The sequence below is a fragment of the Pollachius pollachius genome, assembly GCF_949987615.1.
Source record: "Pollachius pollachius genome assembly, chromosome: 1".
Taxonomy (NCBI): Eukaryota; Metazoa; Chordata; class Actinopteri; order Gadiformes; family Gadidae; genus Pollachius; species Pollachius pollachius.
In genome coordinates, this window is record NC_136934.1 from 43,004,634 (window position 1) to 43,019,622 (window position 14,989).

General features: G+C 41.0%; 1 protein-coding gene across 1 annotated transcript; it reads right to left on the minus strand.

Moving 5' to 3' along the window:
• Positions 1–2,052: 2,052 nt before the first annotated feature.
• Positions 2,053–13,265, minus strand: sacm1lb (SAC1 like phosphatidylinositide phosphatase b; the record flags this gene model as incomplete). Its single annotated transcript, XM_079754440.1, has 20 exons — positions 2,053–3,932; positions 4,225–4,282; positions 4,402–4,494; positions 4,621–4,714; positions 5,066–5,138; positions 5,465–5,534; positions 7,584–7,722; positions 7,886–7,984; positions 8,303–8,382; positions 8,572–8,640; positions 8,785–8,871; positions 9,365–9,450; positions 9,827–9,928; positions 10,286–10,319; positions 10,434–10,493; positions 10,953–11,102; positions 12,012–12,139; positions 12,262–12,336; positions 12,459–12,556; positions 13,237–13,265. 20 exons carry the CDS (start codon positions 13,263–13,265, stop codon positions 3,796–3,798), a joined length of 1,761 nt encoding a protein of 586 aa, XP_079610566.1. The 3' UTR covers positions 2,053–3,795.
• Between the last annotated feature and the right edge of the window lie 1,724 nt (positions 13,266–14,989).

Consider the following 14,989-nt stretch of genomic DNA (forward strand, 5'->3'; position numbering starts at 1 on the left):
ATAAAGTACTTGTGCTTATACCTAATACCTCTTACTAACCCCAACCCTGCTTACTACTCAACCAGTCTCCAGCACACTCGTGTCAAGATAAACGAAACACAGCCAGACAGTTTGGCCCAACGAGTTAACGCTAAAGACATAGACAATACTTCTAGACCTTAAATCAGAGGCTGTTGGATATATTTAGACTACATCAGGTCTGCTGCAAAGTGCATTAAATACCGCGGGATCCTTTAGGGTCCTATAGGGCGGGTCCCACCTCCTCAGTTTGGTGAGGTGAGGTGCGGATTTCCCTGAGCTCTTAAAAAGAGTCCCCAGCACTGGTTGACCCCTGGACTTCTGTGGATGAGCTATAGAGGAGATAGCTGCCCCAATCTTTTTCCTACTGGTTTGCAGAGGCAGAGGAACTTTGTGTCATATCTTCCTGTATGTTCCTCGGATATCTCGATAAACTTTGATGCTCCATCGTTCATTTTAGGGCGTCTAGATACTAACCCCTAAGTCCTTCACTCCCCATGGGACATAATGATCTTCGTCTCCTTTTACCAGGATAGGGTAAACTCCTCACAACTCTTTGGAGCCCTGCTCTCTCTTTGAGGTCTCCTCAACCTAAGTTCTTCCAGCAATTCTGAAACTAGGAGGCTTTGCCTGGTTTGTCACCTCGTGGCTGGGCCCCCTCCCCTTCTCTCTACGCTATCTCCTTGTACCTATCCCGCTGAAGGCTACATTCCTCTCTTTTCCTTCTTTGATTTTTTCACAAACTTTCTAAACCTTTTGTACCCCTTATAACACTCCCAAAAATAGATATATGGACCCTGGGGGGGGGGGGGGGGGGTATGTTCAATATATCGCTTGAAAAAACAAAAATTTACATCGATATATTGAAACTGGGGGGGTATGTTCAATATTTCACCTGAAAAAAAAAAGAAATCTATCGATATATTGAACCTAGGGGGTTAGGTTCAATATATCGCTTGGAAAAAGGATTAGAATATGGATACAGCTATTCCATATATTGAACCTGGTGGTGTAGATTAAATATATCGCTTGAAGAAAAAAAAAATCGGTCGATATATTGAGCCTGGGTGGGTAGGTTCATAATATCGCGTGAAAAAAATTAATGAAAAAAATCTATAGAGCCTATCGAAATATTGAACCTGGTGGGGTAGGTTCAAGATATCGCTTGAAAATTAAATAAAAAAATCGATATACCCTATCGATATATTGAACCTGGGGGGGTAGGTTCAATATATCACTTGAAAAAATACATTTAAGAAATCTATGAACCCTATCGATATATTGAACCTGGTGGGGTAGGCTCAATATATCGCTTGAATAAAAAAAAAATCTGTCGATATGTTGAGCCTGGGGGGTATGTTCAATATATTGCTTGAAAAAATAAATAAATAATTCGATACAGCCTATCGATATATTAAACCTGGGGGTAGGTTCAATATATGGCTTGAAAGAAATATACATCAAATTCTTCATATTCTGAAACATAATCCATTTGGAAACCCTAACCCTGAGACTATCCCTAGAACCAAAACCAAACAATACAACCTTACCCTTAGAGGAAACCCTTCATCCAAACCCTAGCACGGAAAACTAAACCTTCAAACTCCACCAATTAGAACCCCTAACTCTAAAACCCAACCCAGCGAATCCCTAAACCCTAACATTATACTAAGTCTTATACTACATTTAGGGCATTATACTAACCCTAAACCCTATTGCTGACTGTTATTAGGGTTAGTTATAGGGTTGTTTTCCTGCTGAATAGTCAGATTGTCTTTGATTAGTCAAGGTGTTTTTCAGTTGTTGAAAGGCATCTGTTTGATCGCTGGACGTATTACGAGAATAATTGCGTTTCAACAGTATTCTGAATTACCTATAGCAGAGAAATAAGTACCTAAATCAAAGTGACTTAGATTATTTTTTTCAGGACTTTTTACAGAAAATCTATGACAAATCTAATCTAATCTTTTTATTATGCGTCAGCTATTTTATAACAAAATCATAGTGAAAGGTAGCTTATCATTTCCAGCAGTGATAAGATTTTTTTATTATGACATACAATTATTTTATACTTCAGATAACAACTTGAGGCACAAAAAAGGATAAACAAATAAATCCATGTGAACAAATAAAAACTTGATTTATAAATAACAAAGCTCTGTATGAGATTAGATTTGAGGAATATTATCATTAGTTAGCAACCTAAAGGCCCTCTTTAGCTGAATTGATAGCCCCAAAATATTCTATATTGAATAACGATACATTTGACTAATTGTTGATTGCTGTTTTGGCGTTGACCAAACCTAGTGCTGAATATAAACATATTTATTAATGAAATGTCAGTTCAGGGAAATGTTATTACTGACATATATATATATATATATATATATATATATATATATAATCCCAATTCATTTAAAATACAAACAGAAAACTCTTTGCTAAATAGCAAGGTATCACACAGAAAGCATGAAAATTAATGACAGTCAATCATTAATGACCTGTACCGTGTTGTGGATTGGTGTTACAGATGTTCTAGTTTGCAATATTTACGAATGAATGTAAAGTTTTGTAACTCATATTTATTTAATTTATGTATTTATATGTACATTAACCCATGATTGGTTTATATATCAAACAACTAATTGATGAATCTGTGCCCCCAACATTCTTACATAAACCAACATAATTCTGGCAGGAAGATAGTATAAAAAGTAAGTCACAATTTATAATTGTGTTTCCATACCCTGGCTTTTCCTCATTCACCACTAAATGGTGATCTTGACCAGTAGAGAAATGCTACTGGAACAAATGAGTTGATGTCAGAGACAATAAGATTTACCATTATGAGAAAAACATGTTGAATGAAATCAATGATGTAAGAATAAAATATCTATTTTCACATTTGTCCTCTTACTGTGCACAAACGAAGAACTTTTAAACTCAGTCATTTTGTGTTTAGTACCGCAGTTCAGTTCATCTAGCTTTAGGTTCCAATTGAAAAATGTTGTTACTTTTGAAGTAACATAAATGTTATTTCTGAACAACAGAAATAGGAGCATTGAGGAATGGAGTACAGAAAAACCCAAGGAGCAAGCGCTCCTGTTGTCCTTCATCCTCCTTACGTCATCCATACACTTAAAAGCAGTGAATATATAAAAATGATCCCTGTGTTGCAGGAGTTTCCCCTGAAGACAAGAGCATAAACATTGTCAGCCATCTCCCCTAAGCCACAGTCGATGTAGGCCAACTGCGTACATATTAAATAGACTTTATGGCTACGAGCAAGTATAACATTGGCAAAAGACAACACAAATAAAACTGTCAGCAAAACACAAACGGGAGGCAAAATAACGGGAAACACAACATATATCTCCTCTTATTCAATCCCGCTGTCAAGTCTCAGCAGCCGATGTGCCACAGGTCCATAGGAGTTCAGTAGGACCCGTCAACGGGGCGGTCCGGCCCCAAAACAAAAAGCAAACCAACAGTGTGGACAGCAGCAGGGCCTGCGTTGTTCTCTTTACGTGTCCGTTGCACGTCGCCCTTGGCCCTCCCCCCCGCACACGCAACAGACTCCCGGGTCTTTTCCCTCGTCGCGGCGGCCTCCCCCTTCTTCGTTTTCCAAAGCTGCCTCCAAACGCCTCCTCCTCCACCTCCAGCGGGTCAATACAGGCTCCAGGCCCGCTGATGGGGGGGGTAGAGTGAAGAGGAAGACGAGGAGGAGGAGGAGAAGGAGTGGTCTCTGGGGGGCAGCTGCTTTCCACACGCACACATTCAGTCCATCTTCTCCTTCTGCACCAGCTTGGGCGCGTCCACGAAGTCGCGGCCGTTGAAGAGGATGACGGCGAAGGTCATGACACTGGCCGTGCCCCAGAACAGCACGTAGGCCAGGGTCTCCGTCCACGTGTCGCCTGGGGGGAGGGGGCCGGGGGACAGCGGTGGAGTGGGAGGTTAGTAGCTGAGAAAAACAACTAAATTACAGCGTTATGTCCATGTTGACCGGCTGTGGGACGTGAACTACCGTATCTTACCAAAATAAAGCCTTGGCTTGTAGCCCGAATGTACAAACTAAAACTGTCACTACGGATTCTTTTTCAGGTCGATTTTGCAAAAGACTTCAGTTGACTGACTTTCAAGGGCTTAAACACCACTGTGTCTAGCTAGGCTCACTCCTAAAGCTAACCAACCCTCAAGCGGTCTTACCCGCCATGAGGAGACAGATGATGCACATGGAGAAGGCCACCACCATGATGATAGGCAGCTGGAGGAGGAGAGAGAGGAACATCCAAATCAAACACCAATACACAGGTGGGTCAAAGTGAAAGTGACTGTGGCCACAACAGCTACTCTTTTCAAATAGCCTTTCAACTCGTGGTTTACCGTAAGGAATTTCCAGTCTTTGAGCTCCCGGAGGGGAGTTGTCAGGTCAACCTCATCCACGGAGTAGTTGCCGAGAAACAGATCAATGGAGTCCTGCATCAAACAGTGTGTGTCAGTGTGTTACTCCAGAGTGTAATCTACTGCCATGTAAATTAACCAACACATGCATACACAAACACACACAAGTTGACACGCACCCACACACACACACACACACACCTGTCTGAAGCCATCTGAGAAGTTGTTTTTGTAGTATCGGATCATGGAGTTCCAGCCGTCCATCAGCAAGCCCAGCTGTGTTCTCCTCCCCGTTCTGGTAGGAGAGTGTTCAGTCAGCCATCGTAAATATAATCCAAAGACTAAACCCTTTCCTGACAATACTAGCCTATAATCAAGACTAAACCTTTTCCTGACAACACTAGCCTATAATCAACTCTTCCCTGACAACACTATGATATAATCAAAAGATTAGACCCTTTCCTGACAACACCATATATGTTGTTGTGTGTCCACAACATATGTGTAGATATTCTATTGGGGCTATGATCATCTTCAGGCCAGCTAGCTGGTTATGATTCGAGTCATAAATGAGTGGGTGGTGGGCTGTGTGGACATGAAGACCGTGGTATCTGCGTGGAGGCCATTGGGGCTTACAAGGGCTCACCTCGTGAAGTCCGTCTTAAGGGCTCCAGTGCCCGCGTACTGCTTGGCACATGCATTGGCATTGTCTGCCCACGCTGCAGGAAGAAACAGAAAGGAGGTAATTAATCAGAGAGAACGAGGGAAAAGAAGGATTGAGTTTAAGTCTTTTCCTTTTTAAGTAAACAATGACGTTTTTATCAGATAGAGAGTCAGAAAGAAAGTAAAGAAAAATGTAATATTATCTGAGAGAAATAACAAGTGAAAAAGACTGAATTAACGGGCAAACGAGAGAGAGAGAGAGCAAGATTGTAGTGCAAGTGAAACAAGAAGAGTGGGGTGTGGGGCAAATATGCAATCCCAGATATCAACGCATTTTTTGCAATTTGATGAATATATGAATGGCTGTGAGGGAGCCCCACACCGTTCTTGTAGATCTTCTCAAAGTCCATCTGGTCTTCAATCTGCTGGCCAATGTGGAGAACGTTCAGTCTCTGTGGAGGGACGCGTGGCAACACGTTAAGACACTGAGCAACACTCGTATGATGCATACACACAGGACATTCACTTTGGAAAGAGAACTGACTCAGTGTATCAAACTATAGCCTAACCTCAAAATTAAGTTGGACAAGATGTAATCTATTACTGTTAATGTATGGCCGTAATTAGCTGACTATGACTGAAGCTATAGTAGCCACACTGCCATACCACTGGGACTAGGGATGGGCATGATTAATCGACGATCGACTAATTGATCGTTAAGAATTTCGTCGATTACGTACATTTTTCATCGATTAAACTAATGCGGTGTGCAATTAAACATTTAACCACACGGGGGCAATATTTGAAAAAAACAAAAACGCCACAGGCCTGCTCGGTCACCTGCGAGTCCGTGTGTTTCAAAAGTAATCATGAAGCGGACGAGGCCACGGCGAAGTCTGGTGTGGGACCATTATGATTGAAAAAATGACTTAGTTCACTGCCAACACTGCAAAGCTGTGTTTAAGTACAACACGGCCACGACTCAAATGATGTACCACTTGAAAAACGCGCATCCGACCCTGGTTAGTGGCGGTGCATCGTGCTCTCAGTCTCAGCCTAGCATCGACTCGAAAATCCATAGACTGGTGCTGAAGTTGTGTGAGATACTGGTTCTATTTTCAGAAGCTTTGTTACTAAGCCTAATTCATTGTTCTCGGCCTTCTTTCTCTGCCTTTTTTTTTTAAATATTTTGCGTTACATTTGGCAAAGCCTGTCCGAATTAAGTATAATATATTTTTGGTTAAGTTATAACATGATTGTTTTTTTTATATTATTATTGTTATTATTTTGGGAAGAAACTAGGGTTGTGTTTATTTTTAGTTATGTTCATGAGCACCGGCTTCGAGCTGCAGGCTCCGTTGCTTAGAGCAGAGTAGCGCATAACTATTGAACGGATCTGGTTTAACTGAGTTGTTCATCTAATAATAAAGATCCCAATGAGGAAAACACGCTGTTTTTGTATATTCATTGCATTTTGAATATAGCATATAAATACTAATGCAATATCACACGAGAGGGAGTGCGTTGTATCAGCACGGCTGTGATTGTGCCGAAGATAATCACAGCCGTGCTGATATTCACCACAACAGCACGACCTTGAGTGTGATATTGCTTTTATACAACAGTTCTACAAGCACCATTAATTAGTTAACATTTGTCTGTTTATTTAATGATTTATTTGGCACCGCCAACACAAATGGATCCGCGACTGGGACTGAACTGTTGCCAAGCAACACACACACTAGCTAGCAGAACATAAACAGCGGAGTGATACATGTATAGTTAAAAGTCCCGGTGTTGTTATACTTGGTCGGAACTAAATTTTAATGTAAAATATTAGCGATTAATCGACTAATTGATCGTTAATTCTCCCGACGATCGACTAAGACAACTTAATCGAATGCCCATCCCTAATTGGGACACAATAGGGGAAGAGCCAAACTCTTGATTTGAAGTCCTGTAGACTCTTGTGAGCTGCTCTCCTCTCACAGGATTTGGTAAAGATCTAAAATACCTGAAGTGTGAGCTTTATCTTAAAGGTATGGAACCATTACTCTTGGGTAATGACTTTGTACCTATTCGATACAGACTATGCTGTTGAACCATTGGTCTAGTTTAGTGTATTGACCGTACGTATTCTATACAGTATATGCTGTTGAACCATTGTCTAGTGTATTGACTGTACCTATTGTACAGTCTATGCTGTTGAACCATTGTCTAGTCTAGGGTATTGACTGTACCTATTGTACAGTCTATGCTGTTGAACCATTGTCTAGTCTAGGGTATTGACTGTACCTATTGTACAGTCTATGCTATTGAACCACTGTCTAGTGTATTGACTGTACCTATTGTACAGTCTATGCTGTTGAACCATTGCTCTAGTCTAGGGTATTGACTGTACCTAATCTATATATATATATATATATATATATCTATATATATATATATATATATATATATATATATACAGAAGCCCAGTCAGCGGTGGGGATGTCACTGACCTGCAGCTGGGACTGTAGGGAGCGACGGGCCAGCAGGCTCTGGATGACGTTGGTGCGGTCCAGGCAGTCCATGCAGTTGCTGCGGAAGATCCCCTCCTGCTGTACCAGCACCTTTCCATCGGTGTCCACCAGGAAGTACCTGCCGCGCAACCACAACGTTGTCAACAACAACAACAAAACGTCCACAACATCGCTCGTTCCTCCACAACATCACCACCGTCGTCACGTGCAGACATTCAAATCTACGTTCCAAAAAGTAAATAGAAAGAAAGGGAATCCCAAAACAAATGAGAATTCCTCACCCGAATTCATCCTGAGTCTCGGCCACGATGTCCAACAGGATCTGCAGGCGGTGCCACCTCATGCGACTGCACTCCTTGTGGAAGTCAAACGCCACGTACCTGCCAAGGCAGACAATAAGAAGACATGTCCAGAAGAGTATGTCAACTCTGAGGATGGAGGGCTGCACTGCTACAGAACACATGGGATTAGGAGGAAGACTTCAGGACATGTCGGATAGGGGGAGGTTTTCTTGAGAACACATGGGACTAGAGGAGGACTTCAGAACATATTGGATTGGGGGACGGTCGCAAAAGAATATTTGGGATTGGGGGAAGTTTTCTACAGAACACATGGGATTGGGGGTTCACTACAGAACACATGGGATAAGGGGAGGTTCACTAAAGAACACATGGGATAAGGGGAGGTTCGCTCCTCACTTGATCATGCTGTTCCCCAAACTGGTCACCATCTTGTCGAAAGCAAGTTCCAGTGGTTTTTCTGAGCCTTTTTGGTTAATCTGCATGGAAAAAGTTTGGTTAGAATGAAGGACAAATAAAATTTCTACATTGGAAAACCAGTCTGTGCTGCAGTTCACAAATTGTTTATTTTTAATTCAATAATAACCAAATATATGACTAAAGATAGATTTTAATTATTGTTTAAAATTCCATTTTTTTGTAAACTAGAAACATTTACCATATCTTACCAAATTCAAAAGCACTTGTTTTCCGTAAATGATGATCTGGGACTCAAAATGTCTCTGGAATCCATCCAACTAATTCCAAGGATACAAAGAAGTGAATTAGCTAGAAAACTAGGATTAGTTTGTAAATGCCTAAACAATGTAAAAAACAAAAACTTTTTCTACACCTTTTGAAAAGGGGATTACACAATGAAACACGTTAAAAAAGGATCTCACATGGTCAACCGTCTTGTTGATCTGTGGTTTGGGTTTGTACTTGAGATTGGGTCTCTGTGACCAGTAGAAGGGGATGGAGCCTCGTGTCTAAGGGGGGAAAAAACAACACGTCAACAACTCCAAAACATCCGGTGTTGCTATTATATAATGGGTAATACAAGTACAGTAGTGTTCAGAACGAGGTCAATGTAGGGCCGCTCAATTATGGAAAAAATCATGGACGATTAATTTGGTCAATATTGAAATCACAATTATTTTTGAGTTTAAAAACATGGTGCATTTATTCAGCATTTCTCTCTAAAGAAAACACTTTGTAACTGAGAATTTAGAAATGTCCCCTTAAAAAAATACGCAAAATGTTCAAATAGAAAATGGTCAAATAGAAATGAATGTACAAATATGTATCCAGCGGTTCTGCAATTTCTATAAAACATCGAATGAAAATATAATATATATACATATATATAAAAAAAAAGAAAAGTTTAAATTAGTTCGGTTATATTAGTTTGGAGATTGTTTGACGCAAAAATAGTTCAGGTTGTGTGAATTCATTTGTTTAAAGGACGCCTCGTCCGCTCACCTGTACAAATGAGGCTTTGCCGCCGTTGTGCTGGACGATTTGCTCCGTTTCCACAAAGTTCGCTGCATGACCTTCAGTGTCGATGCCTGCGCACAAATAAGACACACAAAAGTTGTTGCATGACTTTCACTAAATATACAACCAACAGGTTGGGTAGTCTCACGTCAGACCAACAAGCTTAATAGGAGTGAGTAGCTGGAGAAATGTGTTGACCTTGGATACAAGGCATTTTGAGCTGATAAAGACATGAATATAAATCCCAATAGAAACATATTCCATGCAGGTGATTGTAATGCATAGGATCATGGATTTGGTGCTGAATTTCTGGACCTGGTTACTCAAAATGTTGCCACTAAGTTCAAACGTGTAGAATGGCACATTTCTTAAAGAGAGACAATACATGGAGGGAAAAACATCCAGCAGTGGTGGCGTGACAATGGATGGGAGGTGGAGGGTAGTTACCCCTGACATAGTAGCGCACTCCAGCTCTAAAACAGCTCCGTCTGGATATAAGGTTCCACTCAAACAGCTTCCCGTTGATGCAGCATGACTTCATTATGATGACTGGCGGAGCGGTTAAGGTTCAAACTTGAGTTTGATCAAAACTGTAAACCAGCATTCATTTAATTATCATGCCTTGTATTATTTTATCAATAAAAGTATTTTGAATTAGCTTTAAGTATAACATTTGTGGGCTAAAAATAGTATACATAGTTATGCACGACTAAACAAAAATCTTGCATGCCCATACTAGTAGGGTAGTTTTGACTACGTAGCAAAATGTGATTTTAGATAAACAAAATATGATTTTAGATAATGAAAGGGCCTTCAGACTGAATGACGGTCATACCAAGGCTAAAAGAGAAATCAATAATCAATCATTCATAATTACCATCATCAATATCATTAAGAAAAGGATACAGCCGTGAACAACTGGAAAGGCAAACTTGTGCAGCTGGAAAGTGCAAAAACCAAGAAATCAGCATAACATTATTCCTCCTTATTCTGTTGAAACATCTCTAGACAACAGCATATTGTGTAAAAATATTTTTGTTTTGGTGTGTTTTACCTCTGGCTGTGGAAAAAGATCCCTCAAGAGGTGACCGTTCCATACGAACCGCTGGTCTGCCTAAAAGGTGAATTCATGTTAACCAATGTCAACAAACAAATGCAATAGGAAGAAAATCCAGCCCACAAACCAAACAGAGATAAGCAAACTGTTTGCCAGGTTCATAGCCTGTTGGGAGTGAAGAGACATAATCTCCTACACTAGTAGGATAGTTTTGACTACGTAGCATCATTGCAGATAACTTATTTGAATTTCAGCAATCCTAAATTACTCCACAGGATTACACCTTTAATGGCAGTGAACTGCTTATTACCAGGCAGAACGGAAGCCACTGAAACCGTACACTATATACACTCGTGGGCACTATGCGGTGCGGTGGTCATTCATCCACAAGTGTCTCCCTTTACCCAAATACCATGATTTTATACCAAAACTATGAGATGACAAGATGAACCCCAGTCGGGCCCAGCTAGAGAGCATCCTGACCCCACGTCATGCACCAGCGCTAACCCCTCATACCCTCTCCAGCAGGCTCATCTCCTGGAACTCAGGGCTGGTGTTGGCCAGCCGCTGCAGGCTGTGTGTCAGGTCGTAGTTGGTGGCGAAGTAGAAACTGTCCGTCTGAAGCACGTGGTTCATCATGGACAGGAAGGCCTTGTTGTCTTGCATCTGTGAAAGAGATTTTGAGGTCTTGTTTTATTTTAACCAAATGAGACGCAACGTTGTTTGATGGGTTACGAAAAACGAGGGGGGAGGATAGGACTGCTAGCCATTCTCTAAAGCTGGCTAACTGCAACTTACCAAAGCAGGTGGAGGGTGGGAATGTTGAATTAAGTGGGACATTGGTTACCGCTACAACGTGAACAAACACTGTTGGGTCAGTAACTAAAGGAGATGAAGTGGTTTGCTGTTGTAAATGAATGCTCACGTGCAAGTGGCTGATGTAAGGTTCAAACACAGAATGAAAGGAAAAATGCAATATTATAAACAAACATCAATTAATATTTTTTATAAATATTTTTTTGGGTCAGTGCCTTATCTTACTATACATAATACTTTATCAGTGGAGGTTTAAGGAAAGGCTGATCAAAGTCTCTTTTTGAGCTTTGTAATGTAGCTGGATACAGCACAATGTCAGCTAACAGGTATGTACAATAGACTGCACATACATTTACAAAGATTAGTCTTTTTGTCATGCTATTAACAGTGTTAAAACCAAGAATCTCATCTCACACTGAACAGAAGACCAACAAGAATGAGGCGTCCCTCTGCAAGGGACAGTACCAACAATGGCATGATTTGACAGGTTTGTCTCTAAAACCAACAGCATGTAACCTTTTGACTGCAGCCACCGATAACATAATATATATCTTATATATCTTATATATATATATATATATACATATATATATATATATAGGAATGGCTTCAGGGGAACACTGATGCAATCAAATCACTTTGAGTTATCATGTATGCGTTGTTGATCGAAGATCCCTCAACCTCACAAAGAGGTCTGAAGCAGACATTACAGAACAGTGAAAGGGTGTAATGATTAGCCGCGGTTCTCCTACTGCCTACCTGGTTGTCCGTCAGATGTAACATGGTCTTCTTATAGGAGATGATGTCAAAGTCAACCGCCTTCCAGACGGCATGACCCAGAAGATCTCCCACCTTCTTCTTCTTTGTGATGACAATGAGGTACATGCCTGAGAAGGACATCATGGCAGATGTAGGACTTCAACAATTTTCTACACAACCACAATTGTACTCGACCATTGTTTCCTTGATAGGGAAGGATATCCTATCCTAGGATATCCTAAAAACATACCTGCAACCATACGGATTGTACCCATAATTCCGCATATCGGCTGTGACTGATCGGATGGAGGGATGTCCTTCCTCACTGGACACAGAGAGGGAAGATGGTTAATACCCCCTCCTACATGTTTGATTACCACAAGCAGAACTACAGCCGATATATATAGTTTACTTGATACATACATATATTATCACGATATTAGTTACCTGTTAAGGTGATTTCAGTTGATACCCTGTCAATGGCAAGGACAGCATCTGCTCCATCATCACAGGCTTCGATGTAAAACTTATCCGGGGTTGTGTGCCTGAAGAACCACAATACACACATGTTCAGAGGCAGCACAACCACCTCAACAGGTGAAATACTTCATTCCAATCAATACATATAACCACATATTGCATATTTCTACCAAAAAGGTATTCTTTGGTTAAGGCTCTGTAATACACAGAGGGCTGGGTTATGGTTGTATAATGCATAGGGCTTTGTTATGGTTCTGTAACGCATATGGCTGGGTTATGGTTCGGTAAAGCAGAGGGCTGAGTTATGCTTATGTAATACATAGGCTTGGCTTATGGTTCTTTAATTCAGAGGGTTGGGTTATGGTTCTTTAATTCAGAGGGTTGGGTTATGGTTCTGTAAGCTGCAGACAGCTATAATTATACTTAACAACTCACAATATACACGGGTGTAACCGTTACCACCTTATAAATTCCCGTACAACTGGTTCTGGGTTAGGGTTAGGATTATTCTTGTCCTCAGAGCAGCTTTCTCGCTAGCATCAACTATCATTAGCACCAGAACAGAAGCCTCTGGCGCCCCGCAAAGTAGCATTTAGCTCCGCTGTCTTTAACACGTCTATTATATACGTATAGTATTATATAATATATATTTATTATTAAGACCCTCCAAGGCTGGGAGGGCTTTCTATTCAAAATGTGAACGAGATCGCCTGCTGTTAAACATGTAATAAATAATAAGACTCACAGGCAGAAGCTCTCATAGGTAGTCGCCATCTTTCCTCCGGTCTGACTTCAGTGACGTGTCTAGTCTGACCTCAGTGACGTGTCAGTCTGACGTCAGTGACGGCTCCGTGTCATAGTGTGATCCATGGTGTGTTCCTGAATCCTCGGACGCCAGCCTTCCGAGAGCACTTATAGCGTTCCCGTTCGTCTTTGTGATTGTGTCATGAAATTGGCTAGTCGTTGTATATTGGTAGCTACATTAGCCTCTTAAGCAAACCAGCTCGAAAACAAACTACACAACTTTACATTGTATTGCACGCACAGCAAAACCGTGCAATGCATAAATTGGTGACCGGAATAAATGGCGCGTTCAGATCACTGGGAATTATGGGGAAAACATTTTTGCGACGTCGGAAAGTTCTCGTGAACGACACCTCATGACGCTCTGATGATCCTATTTCCGTTCGGCAACTGGGGTAAAGGCGCGTTCACTCTCCTGGCTCTTTAGCAAACCAGCCCGAAAACAAACAACACAACTTTACATTGTATTGCACGCACAGCAAGACCTTGCAATGTATAAATTGGTGACCGGAACAAAGTAGCAATGTAATCAAGTGTGTAAGAGCATTTAAAATCGACATTAAAAATACCAACGTCATCACTGAGAGAGCGTCATCACTGCTCTCGGTCTACTCTCAGATTTCCGAAAGATGAAGACAAAAAGGGGGCGTGCCTCAGAGAAGTGCTGCAAGACAGCTGGGAGATCTTCATCTTTTGATTCGGAAGTCTGGACCCCGAGGATTGAGGAACACACAATACATTTTTTATAACAGAGTTGCCCAGTTGGTGACATATTTTTAACTAGAGACACGCATGAATATGGCAGAACATGAAGGTGTTACTCAATATAAAAGAATCAACCATCATATCACATACTTTACTATTGATTGACGTTGTAACCCTCTGTTGCTATCAACTTTTCTCAGTTTTAAACACTGTATTGGTAAACCAGCTCTAGATAAGGGCAAGTGTAGCCTTCCATACAGTGGCAATACAATGTGTTTCTAAAGGCGTGCGAACTTGAAACTGACCCTAATAAGTTCTGTTTAGTTCTGACTGGTTTTTATCGGATTAAAAAAACCCTGCTGTGAAGAACTTTTAGATTCCAAATGCAGTGCACATGAACGGTCGCTTTTGGGAACACGCGTAAGCGTGAGCATCATCACTGATGCGGCGTCTCGCTATTACCAGGACCATGAACGCGCCTAAAGTAGCAATGTAATCAAGTGTGTAAGAGCATTTAAAATCAACAATAAAATTACCAACGTGGTACAAATACAAAGAAAATAAATCTCCATGTACTCTCAGAATTTCAAGGGGGCCCGACCAAAAGGGGGCGTGCCTCCGTGAATTGCCTCCACTTGCAACTCGGAAGGCTGGCGTCCGAGGTATCTGGAACACACCAAATGGATGCCCATTTCGCTGTCATTACATTGATAGACTAAAGTGAACTTGCAGCAAGCACTAAGAGGCCCATTCTAACCTTTGCATTACTATATATAAACATCACCTGATCTATTCTCGAAAGTCAAAGTCAAAGAATTTGTACAATTTGAATTTGACAAATGTTTAAAGAAAAGCTCTAACCAACATTGTCAAAAATGTAAAGTGCCGTGGGAAACCCTGACATGTGAAGAGAGAATGGTGCAGATGTAGTGTTGGCTTTTTATTGAACTATTTCCTGTTATAGAATATTTCCCTGAATGAATCCCACC